Source organism: Coptis chinensis, chromosome 5 (assembly GCF_015680905.1).
Source record: "Coptis chinensis isolate HL-2020 chromosome 5, ASM1568090v1, whole genome shotgun sequence".
NCBI classification, from domain to species: Eukaryota; Viridiplantae; Streptophyta; class Magnoliopsida; order Ranunculales; family Ranunculaceae; genus Coptis; species Coptis chinensis.
In genome coordinates, this window is record NC_141460.1 from 81,116,548 (window position 1) to 81,131,163 (window position 14,616).

General features: G+C 36.4%; 1 protein-coding gene across 2 annotated transcripts; it reads left to right on the forward strand.

Annotated features, from left to right (window-relative positions):
• Nucleotides 1-1,058: 1,058 nt before the first annotated feature.
• Nucleotides 1,059-13,202, forward strand: SPL7 (squamosa promoter binding protein-like 7). Of its 2 annotated transcripts, XR_015195759.1 has the most exons (11): nucleotides 1,098-1,786; nucleotides 3,426-3,598; nucleotides 3,858-4,042; nucleotides 4,203-4,277; nucleotides 4,385-4,492; nucleotides 4,922-5,039; nucleotides 7,296-7,431; nucleotides 9,566-9,746; nucleotides 10,845-11,423; nucleotides 12,040-12,603; nucleotides 12,900-13,202. XR_015195759.1 is itself a non-coding variant. In XM_086561050.1 (10 exons), the coding sequence occupies exons 1-10, from the start codon at nucleotides 1,293-1,295 to the stop codon at nucleotides 12,355-12,357; spliced, it is 2,367 nt and encodes a 788-aa protein (XP_086417176.1). In that variant the 5' UTR covers nucleotides 1,059-1,292; the 3' UTR covers nucleotides 12,358-13,202. The 2 variants fall into 2 exon arrangements, 1 of the variants encoding a protein (XP_086417176.1); XM_086561050.1 differs by having other exon boundaries at nucleotides 1,059-1,786; nucleotides 12,040-13,202.
• The last annotated feature ends 1,414 nt before the right edge of the window (nucleotides 13,203-14,616 follow it).

Sequence of the window (14,616 nt, forward strand, 5' to 3'; positions counted from 1 at the left end):
TCACTGATTGAAGACGTACAAAATCTCTCGCAATTTAAGGTCCATTATACTAAATTCCAATATACCATTGATACCTTCGTGGCAGTAAATCAGAATTTGTTTATGTGGATTAGTAAAAAACAATACTTATATTTGTGGCGAGAGAAAAGTAATATAGGGCGATTCACAAAGCTGTTAACTTTTATCATTGACAATCATTCTTTTTTACTTAGATTGTTTGATGATTAATAGAGAATAAGATAACATTTTATATATTGTTTTAACGAAGAAAAGGTATAACTCTCCAACATTACATGTTTGGGGGTCCCCTAAACTCAACTCTGAATCAATTCCCCAAAAACTTTTTATTTGAGACAACAAAATTGAAGAGAACTAACGGTACAAAATCTAAAACCAAAAATCATTTATTTTTGTAGTTCCATTATAGTAAATTCCAAATTATACCATTGATGACCACCGGTTCTAACTGGGCAGTAAGTCATAATTTATTTGTTTTAAAAGATTATTCTTATACACATTTTTGTATTATTAGTAAAAACACAATAATACCACATTTGTAAACGGATCTGTTGACATATTATCTCATAAAGCAATATAGAGGACTACTATCAATGGGAAGGTTCCTCCTAAGTGGCTAGTGGATGCTATAAGTATAGAAAAGGCACCACCCCCACCTCATTGACAATCATTATTTTTTTACTTAAAAAAAAAAATAATACCAATTGTTTGATGATTAAAAAATCATATGAGTAATAATATCGTTTTATATATTGTTCAAGACCCTAAACTCAACCCGAATCTTTTTAATATTAAGATATAGATTACACTAACAAATAAAATTCTAAATTTTCCTGAGTTTATGCTCAGTATATTTTTCTTCTTCAATTATTCAGTATATTCTAAGAGCTCACGCTATCTGAAGTCCCAACCAGTGAACCAGAGGCTTATATGGAATCGTTTTTTTAAAACACAAAAAGTTTGACGTAGACCAAAAAGTATAAAGCAAGAAAGTGGTAAAAGTCACATAATAACCTTTATTTGTTTCCAGTCAATGGGCAAACCCGTAACCGTAACATTTTCCTTTTTCCAGCTAATCAAATTTCAATATAATCACATTGGGTTTTAGCGTTCAATCTACTCCATAGTTTTTCCACATTGTTACGCTAATCATTATTATAATAAGTAGTTAGATAAAAAAAAAGATGCCGTCAACAACTTGTTCACCAGCCCAACCTAATAATAAGAAAAATTATTAGTCCCTTCTCTTGAAAAAAAAAAAAAAAAAAATAAAAATGAACACCCAACCAGAATCACCGTCTGTGGACGAACTATTGTCAATGAATAACAGTAATGAAATAGAAGAGGCATCTCAATTTGAGTGGTCAAATCTTTTAGATTTCAACTTTTCAGATAACCAATATGACATCCCATGGACACCTCCTCCAAATCCAACCTCGATTCCTGTATTATCATCATCGGACGGTTCAGACAAACTCACTAGGAAAAGAGATCCCAGATTAACTTGTGAGAATTTTCTAGCTGGTAGAATTCCCTGTTCATGTCCTGAACTCGATGAAAAAGAGGAAGAAGCTGAGATTGGAATTGGAACTAAGAGGCCGAGGTTAGGGGCTGGGAGGTTGTTGAGGTGTCAAATACCTGGGTGTGAAGTTGACATTAGTCAGCTTAAAGGCTATCATAAGCGACATCGAGTTTGTCTTCGCTGTGCGAATGCCACTTCGGTTTTTCTTGATGGTCAGGAGAAGCGGTATTGCCAGCAGTGTGGGAAGTAAGTTTTTTTTTTTTATTAATATATAAGTATTTAGTTTTTGATAATATGAATGATGCAATGGCCACATTATAGATTGAGTTGAATTGGATGCTGTACACAAATTATTGAGCATTCCCGGTCAAATTAGATGAATGATTATGAAGGGGGTATTAAATTGGGTCAGGATTTTGCTAGCTTAGTTGGTGAAGTTTGTGGGAGTTACTACAGCCATTCTTTCTATTTAACGATAGAAAACTGTAACACAGAGAGGAGAGAAACAATTGTTGTTGGGGAAGGTTAGTGAAAAATGGTGTTTATTATAAGAACACAGTCTAAAGAAAAATCATTCAGAGGGAACCTTGGGGATTGTCTTTAGAATAAAGTTCTACGGAATCATTAACAGTGGATGGATGTTGGCTGAAGTACTTGTGAATAAAGTTAAGGGTTGTGATTCCTATCTTTGTATCCTTGAAAATAGGTGCACTTGGGTATGGCGGTGGATTGTTGGATGGGCATTAATCCTTAATAGTTTGATTGATGAAAGAAGAAGGCTGGTTGGACCTACTTCGCGGAGTGAGCCTTACATTCTTGTTACTTGGATATCCTGATTATAAATTGAAATGCATGGGTTTTCGCTCGAAGTGGGGACTAGAAGACTAGAGATGTACTTTTTTTTTCGGCCTCCAACTAGTGAATAAATTTCCATCTAGTTTTGTTTCAATTCTTTTGTCTTAGACACATGGTCCTTCATCTCCCATGCTTGTTACTCTCAGTTGTACTTGACATATACTCAAACAACTATGATACTCTCTGTAGGTTTTAAGTTTATTGAAGGATTTTGACCACTTGAAGAAGGTAAATTTGGACTCTGTGTTGGTTGGGTCATTAGTTTAATTTGTTTGTGAACCTAAGTTATTAACACAATACGTATGATGCATGGTCTATCCACTCTTTGGAATTTGTGTGCTTTTTCCTTAAAAATTTAAATCTATAGTATGACGTGGAAGAAAGAGAGGCAAATTCACTTAGTTTTCATATTTAATACGTACTTTTGTACATATGCTTACTTAGTTAGGTGTTTAATTAGTTAATGGAAAAATAAAGATGTACAAACCCACAAGTACATTTTGTTGAAAACAAGAGAAAAATGTTTAGTATTAAGAGGACGCAGGCACGTGCTAGGTGATCACCTAGGCTCTAGGCTCAACCCTGGCGCCTAGCCATCCCCTACGCTTGTGACTGCGTAGTACACTATGATAATAGTAGATATAGGAAAACATAAAATATGTTATACAAGTGAGGATACTTACACAGCAATTTAGCTGTAGTTGGCTGTGCTAGCCCTTCATCAGAGACGAACCAGATTTTCAGTTTAGCTATAAAATTTAACTTTCAACCCGACCTTGAAGTATTTCGCTAAAACCATACAGGAGGTTGTTAGTCCATCAGGCTCTGGTTGTGCCATTCAAGGTGTGACAGCATGTGAAAATAATAGCACATTAAATACTAAGCTTTTCATGTTAATATTTGGAATTGATCGCCCTTTTCCCTATTACTTGGATGGGAAAATTTATTTGTTCCTGAATAGATCTAAAGTAATGGAGATGTATAATTTGTTTTCTGTTCATATTTTCATCAGTTACCTCTTCTTTGATAGGTTCCATATCTTGCCGGACTTTGATGAAGGTAAACGCAGTTGTAGAAGAAAATTAGAACGCCACAACAAAAGGCGAAGGAGAAAAGCCGGAGAGTTTACAGTAGCTGTTGAAAAAGAAACTCAAGTTGATCAGCTGGCTGAAGAGGATGCCATTGATGATAAAGCAGGAAAAGGTATTTTTTATTCAACTTGTTGTGTTACCATGTGAGTAGGGCGCCATGTTAGGCTACATGCTGTATTTCTATTACCAGCATAGTAGGGTTATCAAATCATTTTAATTGGTGAAAGTGATGTTCCATAGTTTCCACATGCATATCTGCTTGGCCACTTCTTATAAAAGAATAAAATGAATCACCACATATACCTGCTCCTTGCTTGTGCTTACTTCCGTAAAAGAAATCCTGAAAAGATGCAATGAATTGCTTTTTGTAGATGAGACCCCAAATGAATCTGAAGATGGAAATGTTTCCCCTGTTAGCTCACATCCTGGATCTCAGAGTATCCAGAGTGGAAGTGTGAAGTCATTTGTAACCTCTGGTGACACTCAGATGGGAGGAGGAAAAGATAATCCAAGATCTCCGTCTTTTGGGGACAATAAGAATGCTTATTCATCTTTGGTAGGTTGGAATTGCATTCCTAGCTATTTTTCGTGTTTCTACACGGCGTTATTTTTACTACTCTTGTGTTTCCCTTGTTGACTATGGTACTGGCTAGATTTAGATTTGCGCTGCGATTTCAGACTACTTTGAAAAATAATGATTCATGCTTTGTTTGTAGTGTCCAACAGGTCGCATATCTTTCAAACTCTATGATTGGAATCCTGCTGAGTTCCCCAGACGACTGCGACACCAAGTATTTCTAAAGAATTTTAGTTGCAGTTTAGTATTCACATTAAGACGAGTGTTTCTTTCATTCAATATATTTAACTTGATTTATAAATGATATGGTTGAATTTGCAGATATTCCAGTGGTTATCCAGCATGCCAGTTGAGCTGGAGGGGTATATCCGTCCTGGCTGTATCATCTTAACCTTGTTCATTGCGATGCCACATTTTATGTGGGAGAAGGTAATGGTTGCCTAATTTAAAACTCACTGTTACAATTGTGGCACATTCTACTGAACTAATAGGGAAGTTGGAGTTAATGCAATGAATAAGAAAACAGGAGTTTTGAGGTTTCTCAGTGGACATACATTAAATCATTAATTGATACTTCTGAGTAGGTATATTAAGGATGCTAATTTAATGCTTATGCTTTCTTAGTGAGAAACCTTGAAACTGTAGGCATGGAGCTAGCTTTTTTTAAATGAAGTTGGTGTTTCAAAGTGCAGTTTTAGTTAAGCTAGCTACATACTTAAAACCTCCTTTCTTCTTAAAAAGTTAAAACCTTGAAACTGGAGATCCATTATAAAATGATGTAGTTTTTCCTTTTAATTTCCTTTTATTCTTTCTCAAATCCAGTTGAGCTTACAAATGGTTTTATGTTGCTTTAAGCAGTTATCTGAAGACACTGCTTGCCATATACATAACTTTATTAATGCACCTGAAAGTATGCTATTTGGAAGAGGCTCAATAACTGTTTATTTGAATGACATGATACTTCGTGTTACAAAAGGTTAGTCTGAACCTCGATGACATGTGTTTTTTTATTTGCATGCACATTGCAGTTGATACATGTCCTTGTTTCTTCTGTGGAAAAGGCAAGTTCTCTTCAGTTAGTTATGTCTTGCAGTTTAGCTTTATTAGTAGGTAATAGGCTGTTATTGCTACCTACTGGAAGATTATACTGCATTAACACATGATGTTATGATCAATGACATCACAAGGTGTTACTTACAGTATATGGGATAATACATTTCTCACTTATATGGACCTTCAATAGGTTTATAAGAAAGTGAGATATTTCTTAGATAGAAGGCAATCTTCTAAAAAGCGCTAGGCGGTAGTCGGGTGGTGGGAGAGCGCCTAGACGGGCTAGGCGCTAGGTGGTTTTCTTTCTTTCTAATAGATATATTATATATAGTCACACACACCTGCACTACAAGAAATGAAGATATAAATGTTTATATACTTGTCAAAAATGTATATGAATGATCCAACCCTACATTTACTATAACTCAAATATTGAACCCATGTAATATGTATGCATATATTCCAATTTTTCTCTTTGTTTCTTGTCTTTTTAGGATAGCTCATCCTACATACCTTTGTTTGTCACTATTAATGTAAATCTTGACTTTACCGGTAACAAAATATTGTTTAAGAAATATGGATCCATCTCATGGATTTCACATAAACTCACCGGAAATGGACTTAGATTTGATGATCTTATAGTGACGTGTGGAAATTATCCTGAGTTGATGTAATCATCTTGTACATGGGTTCAGAGTGTGACTCACTCTGTCACATTATGCTTTCTTGATTTCTAATAAGAAATTTGTTTCCCTGAGCAATAAATAGAAAAATTAAAAAAGTGGATACATGGATTTTAGAGATCTTATTAGAAAGAGAGTTGTTGGATAACCAGATACATCAAGAGAGGAAACAAAAGGAAGACAACAAAACACAATTGAAAGGTAAGGGTTGACATAAACGGTCCACCCCACAAGTTCCCATCAAAGAGTCCACCCCACAAGTTCCCATCAAAGAGTCCTGTTTTGAAGAAGAATCTACGAGTGTTGCCCCCTCCTAGATCACCACCTTATGGAAAACCTGCTCCTTCATTCATGTAATCGTCTCCGCCAAAGAGAAGGCTTAATCTTTTCAAAGTGCCACCTATTTCCTTCCAACCAAAGAACCCGCACAGTCGCAATGTTTACAACCTTGAGGTAATAACGGATGATAATAGACCCTTCACCGGCAGGGAGCTGCTTAAACATCATACCTTCCCAGAATAATCAAAATGGGTGAGAGTAAGACCGACTCCCTATCAGGTAAGCATACATGGCAAATGATGGTAATTAGTTTCTTCTTCTGCAAATATTATCTATTGATGAGGATCTTATCCTGGAATATACACCTCAAGAAAAAGGAAACTAGGATCAATTCTGGAGCCTTAAATGTAGCTACGTGATTTCAACAAGCTTATCACACTTTACAGATTTAAAAATTAATGCAGCTACTTAAAAATGTGTGATAGGGCTACTTAATAAATTTCCGAAAGATGGGAACAAAAGGTAATTTAGGACTTGAAGAACCTCTCATTCTTGACAATAGCCTAATGTCGACAATCTCCACCTAATCCCATAGGAGGGATATATTCCATATTCCCAAAGATGTAGCAACACCCTCTTTGGCAACATGAATACTCAAATCCCATTTGGCAATGGTATACATTATTGTTTATATACTAACTGTATATTTTGACAAGGAAACCATTTGTATATATTGAAGGTCGTTTTCTGAGAGGTGGACAAAAAACAAGGGAAGTTGAAGCCGATTAATGCCACAAGAATTATGTCTTGGGAACTCTCCTTGAGAACTGATGTCTAAGATAAAAACTTTTAGCTTTGTAGTTCTTTAGCCTTCTTAGAATCATTGAGCAAGCAGGCTATGTTTTGGAGATCAAGATAAATGAAACTATATTCTTACCAACATTAACGAGTTTTTCTAAAATTGGTCATTCAGAACCTGTGTTTAGAGATTTTCATTGGGAGACTTTATTACTAACATGGGTTTATGATGTGAATCTTGTATTTAACATATGGAAAGCTAAAGGTGTGTATTTAGCGCATGGGGTATAGGGGCTGCTTTAAAGTATTCTCGTATGAGAAGACTTGCAACGAGAATATTAGCCTGAAGTTTACATATAATTATGTTGTATTGATTATAACTTAATATGTTCATTTCTCATCACTCGGGATTTTTGTAGGTGGTACCTCGATAGTTAATGTTCCAATGGAGGTACTGGTTCCACGGCTTCATTATGTTCGCCCTTACTGTTTTGAAGCTGGTAAACCTATGGAGTTTGTAGCTTGTGGTAGTAATCTTCTCCAGCCCAAATTTCGGTACTCCTCCCGTACAATCTCACTAAACAACTGAAGCTTTGTTTTAATGTCTTATTGATAACCTTATAGCTTAGCTTTGGCTTGTGAGACCAACTGAATGCAAAGTTGTGTCTTGTTCCCTTCAACATAGTACTATTAAATGCTCGATCCTACCGAAACTTCCTTTTTGAAGTATACTTGTTTAACTCCCACAACCAAATTGTTTGCCTTCAACACTAAAAGCATAACTCCAGTCTTGTGCATTCATAGCACAATACTGTGATGTGCTTGTTTGCTTCTTCCCCATTTTTTTCGCAAAAAAGATGACTTGACAAACAAAATATTTGGAAAAATGTGAATAGACTTCTCTACCTGAGAAGAAAGGGGGGAGGGGGGTAATAGAATCTTAAATACAAGTCGGGTATGTTATAGTGCTTAGTCTTTATGGATGTGCCAAATTTCTCAGTCAAAAGTTCCAACAAACTCTCGACTGAAATTAGAAGAGTAAATGTAATTTTCCTATGCCTACCATCAATGCCGTGAGAGTAGTAGCGCCCAGTCCTTTTGGGGACTTTGATACTGTATACACTCCATGTGAAAATACATGCTCCTTATGAATTAGTCACTCTATATATGAAAGTAATGCTGTATAAACAAACACTTATAATCACCGTGCTTAATTTAATCATTTCCTTTAGAATTTGTCTTGAACAATTAGTAGTTATGACATTCTGAAATAAAATCTTACTGGTAAAAAAAAAAGGACATTGTGAAGTCTGAAAAGAAAGAGAAACTTGGTAGAAAAAAGCAAATTTCATTGGCATGTGTGTATGTGTGCTTTGCGTCTCTCTTTTTCACCTATGTGTGGCCTATACTGATGTCGACTTCCTAAAAATGCCATTCAGGGGCCATTTGCAAACCATTAAAAGAAACAGCTATATTGATTATAATCCATTGTGGGCCATTTAATAGATTTTCTTAAGAATAATAAGTTTGGTAATCAATGAGGATAATAGGATATATGTTTACATGAATAACATAACTCATATTTGGAAACTAAGAAACTTGCTAAGAGGTTATCTGGCATCGTCTCTTATCATAACAATATATAGTGAAATAGTTTTAATAGATTCAATTCCATAAAGATAACTAGTTCTAATCACAGTGGTTGGTAGCCTCTTATAAGCATATGTAAAACCATTACATAATGAATTTCAACCACACTCGAGTCCCCTAACCTCACATCTTTAGAGAGATATTTGTTCGCAGACACCACTGTTCTTCTTCTTGCCAAAGTCTTTGTAGTTTCTTAGATATGGTTCTTTATTTCTGATAGTGCAACAACACTCAAAGTTAACTAGTCTACGGTCTACCAGTAAGTTAGCAGTAAGAGCATCTCTAGGTGGGTACCAAACAACTGCTTTACTAGCAATTTGCCAAGAATAAAAACCAAAAAATCATCTCTAGGTGTTAACAAATTTGGTGCAAATATGGTCGCAAATTACCGTCCAAGTTTGCGGAGACTTCAACTGGTGAGCACCACTTTTTTTTTTTTTTTTTTTTTTTTTTTTTTTTCCAACCAAAACTCATCGCCATTTTTTAAGGAAAAGAGAAGTTTAAAATTAAACAATTAAAATGGGACCCATTTTAACCAAAACACGTCACCACTTTTTAGGAAAGAGAATTTTCAAATACAAAACAATTATGATAGGACCCAATTTTGCTAGATATGTAGGTGTGGGTCCCTCTTTATTACCAGCTTTTGTTACCTCCTAGAGATGGCATTGTTTTGCTACCACTATTTGTCAAACTTCACAAAATTTAACAAATTGCTACCACCTAGAGATATAAATTTGGTTATTCATAGCCTGACAAACAACAATTGCCTTAATAGAAAACATTTTAATGAGATGTACTGCTTCCTGCATTCTTTTCTCATTGTGGGCACTACTAAGGCACTAACGTTGTAAAGATCCTTGTTGCGAGCTTTTATAGCATGCTACATATGCTTTACATGAAAAGTAGTTCATACTAATTAATTGCACTTGTGGTTGATGACGTTGCGAGCTTTTATAGCATGCTACATATGCTTGACATGGTAATGCTGGATGAAAAATAATTCATACTAATTAATTGCACTTGTTGCTGATGACAGGTTTCTTGTATCTTTTGCTGGAACTTATCTTGCATATGATGATTGTCTTGTCACTCCTTATGAAAGGACTGGATCATGTTATGGAACTAAAGAGGACAGTTCTAAGCTTTTTGAACATCAGACATGCAAGATATATATTCGTAGTACTGATCCAAATCTGTTTGGCCCTGCATTTATTGAGGTAGGTGCTTCTGTGCTCATTTTCCTTATTTTGTCATACTGGCAGGGTCGAAACTTGTAGCTACAATTTCCATCTTTGTCTAAATTACTTTGAGCTCACTTGTATGGCGTCTTTGGGCCCATTTACAGCCGTGAGATTTTGGGGGATCATTTAACATTGGATGTCCATGTTTATAGAATATGGATATTTTGAACAGTGTGATTGGCAGAGTCAGTAAGAGAATAAAGAGTGTAAAAAGAGCAATTTGGTCTCGAGGGCGATGAGCCAATGAACATGCAAAGAGTGACAGCACTTTTGCAGCTTTCAATTGTGTTGGCACAGCCTCCTTTGGTTGATAATATCTTGATCATTGAATCCATAAACCATAATTCCTTGGGCTGAACAAGTAGAACAGAGAACGTGGGCATTCTGAGGACTCTGCATAGATAGACCCCTTCTTCCCTTCCCTCATTTCATTGTCTTTGACATCCTCTTTTTACTGCAGGAGTAATGCTTTAAGAACAGAACAAACAACAACCCAATTTGGGTTAATAAGGTTCAATATTTGAACTTCACTTCTTGCCATATTACACCTATGTTTTCAAAAGCGTGCCCGAGGTGCTAGGATCACGTCTTGAGCCTTGCTAGTTGGAGTTTATATACATTCGTTGTGCCAAATAGATTTTGTGAAGTATCACATCTACATGGGGAAACACTCATTAACCTCCTTGAAGGGCTAAAAAATGAAAGCTTATACATTTTATATTTACTTAGAAATTTATGGGTTGATGACAGTAACAAAAACATGGAAGGATGTGGGTAAGTTTGTATGGACAACCCTGAAGTTCCCCTATCGAATGTACATTAATACGGTTCTTTGCAACCTTATCAGACCAATAGGGTGTGTTGTAATCAAGCTTCCCTCTGTATGTAGTTTTCCTTATAGCCAGTTAATAGACATTACTTTCAGTGCCTTCTAATACTTTACAAAAGTCAATATTTTGGAATATTAGTCAAAGGAGAGAGTTCTTTTTTCGGTGCATTTTGTTGTTATTTTCCTTTTTCCGAAGCATGGAGACTGATTCCGTACAGTTATTATATTGTTTGTAATTTTTATAGGTTGAAAATGAGTCTGGATTATCCAACTTCATCCCAGTCCTATTTGGTGATAAAAAGATATGTTCGGAAATGAAAATGCTACATAAGAGGTTAGATGATACTCTCTTTTCGAAGGAGACCCACCATGTAGTTCTGGATGGTAATCGCGAGCCTTGCAAGGGCTTTGCATTGAGGCAAGGAGCTGTCTCTGAACTTCTTTTAGATATTGGATGGTTACTAAAAGAGCCAAAGTTGGATGATATGCAGAACCATTTGAATTCTACACAGATTCAGAGATTCAATTGTTTACTTAGATTCTTGATACAGAACGAGTCCACACATGTACTGGAGAAAATACTACATTCCCTAAAGATCATTGGAAATGCTAACAAGTTCTACAACCCTGATAATGTGGTTATTGATGCTGATGTGGTGCTGTTTCATAAACACGTGGAATATGCTACAGAAATTGTCAATCAGAGATTTGGACGCATGGGAGGACAAGTATTGCACTCAGGAAACTCGGTGGAGAAAGCACATTTTTTATCTAAGTGTTACGGTGCAAGTGTCGTTCTTACACATGTACCATGTAGCAGTGAGGTGAGCTTTCCAGCTTATTTTCATGTGCATATGAGTAGTCTTGGTCAATTTTTTTTTATAAAATGAACTGCTTAAACTGATAAATGCTTTACATGATATTATTTTTGTTCCTTTATTTATTTTTGCTTTGCTCTGCTTTTTGTTTGGTTCTCTAAATATTCGTGTTAAGCCTTTTGAGTTCAAGATTCAATGTTGCAGCTAATCTCGATTGGTTGTAATCTGTTACTGGGCTCAGAGCTTGGTTGGGCAATATTTCCGTTATGGAAGTCAAATGAACTGTATTTTATGTTAACACGTGCCGTATTGAACTGTATGTTTTTATATGCTTCAACATAAAAAAGAACACGCTCTACAAATTTACCGATTTTGAGACAGTTGAGTTGCTGCTTATCTATCTGTAAGGGTGTCTTATACTTTGTACCCTTGTTGAAATTCACGCTTTAAGTTTTGCACGGTACTAATGTACTATAGTATAAATTCTTGTATGATGATGGATTACATAACTGAGACTGATTTTTCTTAGCTAGTACACTCAAGGCAAAACTTGGCTTTGAAGTGACATGGAAACTTATAATTGACTCTATGAAGTTTATTGATTGGACTTTTGTTATGGCAGGACTTGGAGATGGCAAAGGAAAAAAATAAGGGGACACTTATAACTTCAGCTCTGAGGCAAAGTGGTGAAACTGTACCACTTTTAAACAAAGAGGTTGTAATGAACTTGACATATGGACCAGATCCACTGAACGTGTGGCCAGAGAAGACATGTTCTCGCTTTGTGCCAACCACATTCTTGAGCTCACGCCCTTTCTTTCTCTTAGTTGCCGCTGGTGTTGTATGTTTTGGGATGTGTGCTGTTTTCCTCCATCCTAACAAGGTTGGAGAATTTACAGTAGCCATCCGTAGGTGTTTGTTTGGAAAATCTAACACTTAAGATAGTCTTTTGTGGAAAACTGCATCCTGTATACACAGTATAAGACTCATCCGTCATGGCCTATGGATCATTGGAGGACCTGGACTGGAACTTGTCAGCGATGCACATTTGTTCCTGAAAGCTGCATATGGATGGCCTTAGCTTTGAAGAACTGCATGTAATTGACCCTACGGTGTTTACTTGTCTGCATCAAAGTTTCCGTTGAATTAGATGGATTCGGTATCCGCTGTTTCAAATGTTGATCAGGTATTCAGATGTGATTCCAGTTTCCTGTTTTAAATGTAAGTTCTGTAGTGAGCTCCATCAATCAACAGACTTGGTTAAAGTCAATCATAGAGGTATCCTTAGTTTCTTCGACCGTTGGGTTAAGACTTTGCTGTGGAGTGTGGGCTAACCCCTCAGGCTATAAAATGTTGTTGCTTCATGAACTTGGGAACTTGTCACTTTCTCAAGTCTTGGGCAATTGATCTTAGTTATACTTTTACGCTGGCTGTCTGCCCATCTTAAAGCCACAGTATTCATCTTTCCTAACATGTTCCCAGATATACTGATAAGGAGAAGTGCTAATAAGCGACGACGTGCACCCTCACTGAAATGCAGTCACCCAAAATTGTCCATAATTTGTTGGGAACTTGGGATCAAGGTGCGTACATCAGTTGGCAGGAAACACTATTCTGATATTCTATATGGGGCTGGATCCACAACATTCCCATTTGGGTGAGGCACTCGTGGGTCATGTAACTGGTTATCTAATGGCTTTGATAGAATAGGTTTGTAAATTTGCTACCAGTGGAATAAACTAGCTACCATAATAACAGTTTTACGTTTTGTGAGTTTACTCAAAATCCTACTCTACTATTACTACTAGATTTGTTTGGCGTTTAAAATTCATTGTACTCATGCGTGACACTTCCGCAATTGGAGTAAATGACAGCTTTAGAAATTTCAGTACAGCACCCTTTGGCACTGGAATTTCACAATGTAACGTGTGGCACTTAAAATACTCATAGTCGCCAGTTTGAAGAGGTGACCACAAGGCAGGCAACACGTGTTTAGGGAGTTGGGGACTAGAAACTTGAACCAAATCAGCTCCGTCCTAAAAGCAGGGGCGTTGAGACTTGAGACCTAGAATGCGCCTGTGACACATTTTGAACAACTAAGATAATGGGGTTACTGCGTGGTTGCTGGTCGGGGAGTGACAAGCACCTGAAGAATGGTGCATGCACATCAAATCTGTGTTTTCCGTCAAAGGAGTGATTGGGTGTATGTTTAGCAGGCGGAGATTGCAGTTACAAGCTGAGCGTATTTAGGGACTGATTACAGAACTTTTGAACTTTTTCTGCACCTCTGAGCCATTCCTTGCATGGTGCTGCCGCCTGCAGCTCAATACCAGGTTTACGTTACAAATCATATCTTCACATCTGGCACACTTAGGTAAATTATCGTTCTTTATCATTATTGAAACAAACGTGTTTTATATGTAAGATTCGGTGTACTTAAAAGTTGGAGGACACCGTAAACATTAGTAAACAAAAAGAGGAGAAAATAAAACGATAACTGAGAGTGATACTACATTACTACATAAAACGTGAGATAATCAGATATGAGTTTTAAAGTACCTTTGAAGATTGGATGAAGACATCCAAGACATTGGTTAGGTAATTTTAGTATCATATGCTTAAATGAATGAATGTTTTGATCATAGCTTCTAAGCCAAAGCTTATTACTATTAGTGGTATTGTAACTTACAAAGGTTTCATGCTTGATCAAATAAGGCGTTAGCTGACTAAGCTCCTAGTCATATCTATGAATTTCAGGTCAGACAAGAAGGCTACTAGCATAATGTATCATTACTTGCGCAGACACAGGGCATTAGGATGTATTCAATGAAGAGATACCATCCTTTCATATATTTCGATTATCTTAATTAACAAATTAAATCTCTCAAGATTCCAAAGTGCTACAACTGGATATGTAGTCGATTTCTGGTCCCATAAGATCTCATCATTGAATGCCTAAAGGTAAATAATATGGAATAAAAATGCCATGAGTTTGTTATATAACAACTAGAGTAAGTTACCAAAAAAAAACAACTAGAGTAACAATTAACAAAGTACTCCAGAATATATTTAGGTGAGCTATGCTGGAGACAGGAGACCATCCCAATTGGCGTAGCTGTTTGTAGAGATACCGAGGGCATAAAATTTCACAAGACCTGGTCAGAATGTGATCTCCCTTGGCTTCCAGATTGCTTATAAC

Excerpts from the sequence above, each read along its gene's own strand:
- SPL7 (XM_086561050.1), top strand. The coding sequence starts at position 1,293 with ATGAACACCCAACCAGAATCACCGTCTGTGGACGAACTATTGTCAATG. Across the intron at positions 1,787-3,425 it reads TATTGCCAGCAGTGTGGGAA|GTTCCATATCTTGCCGGACT; the intron begins GTAAGTTTTTTT and ends CTTCTTTGATAG. Across the intron at positions 11,424-12,039 it reads ATGTACCATGTAGCAGTGAG|GACTTGGAGATGGCAAAGGA; the intron begins GTGAGCTTTCCA and ends TTGTTATGGCAG.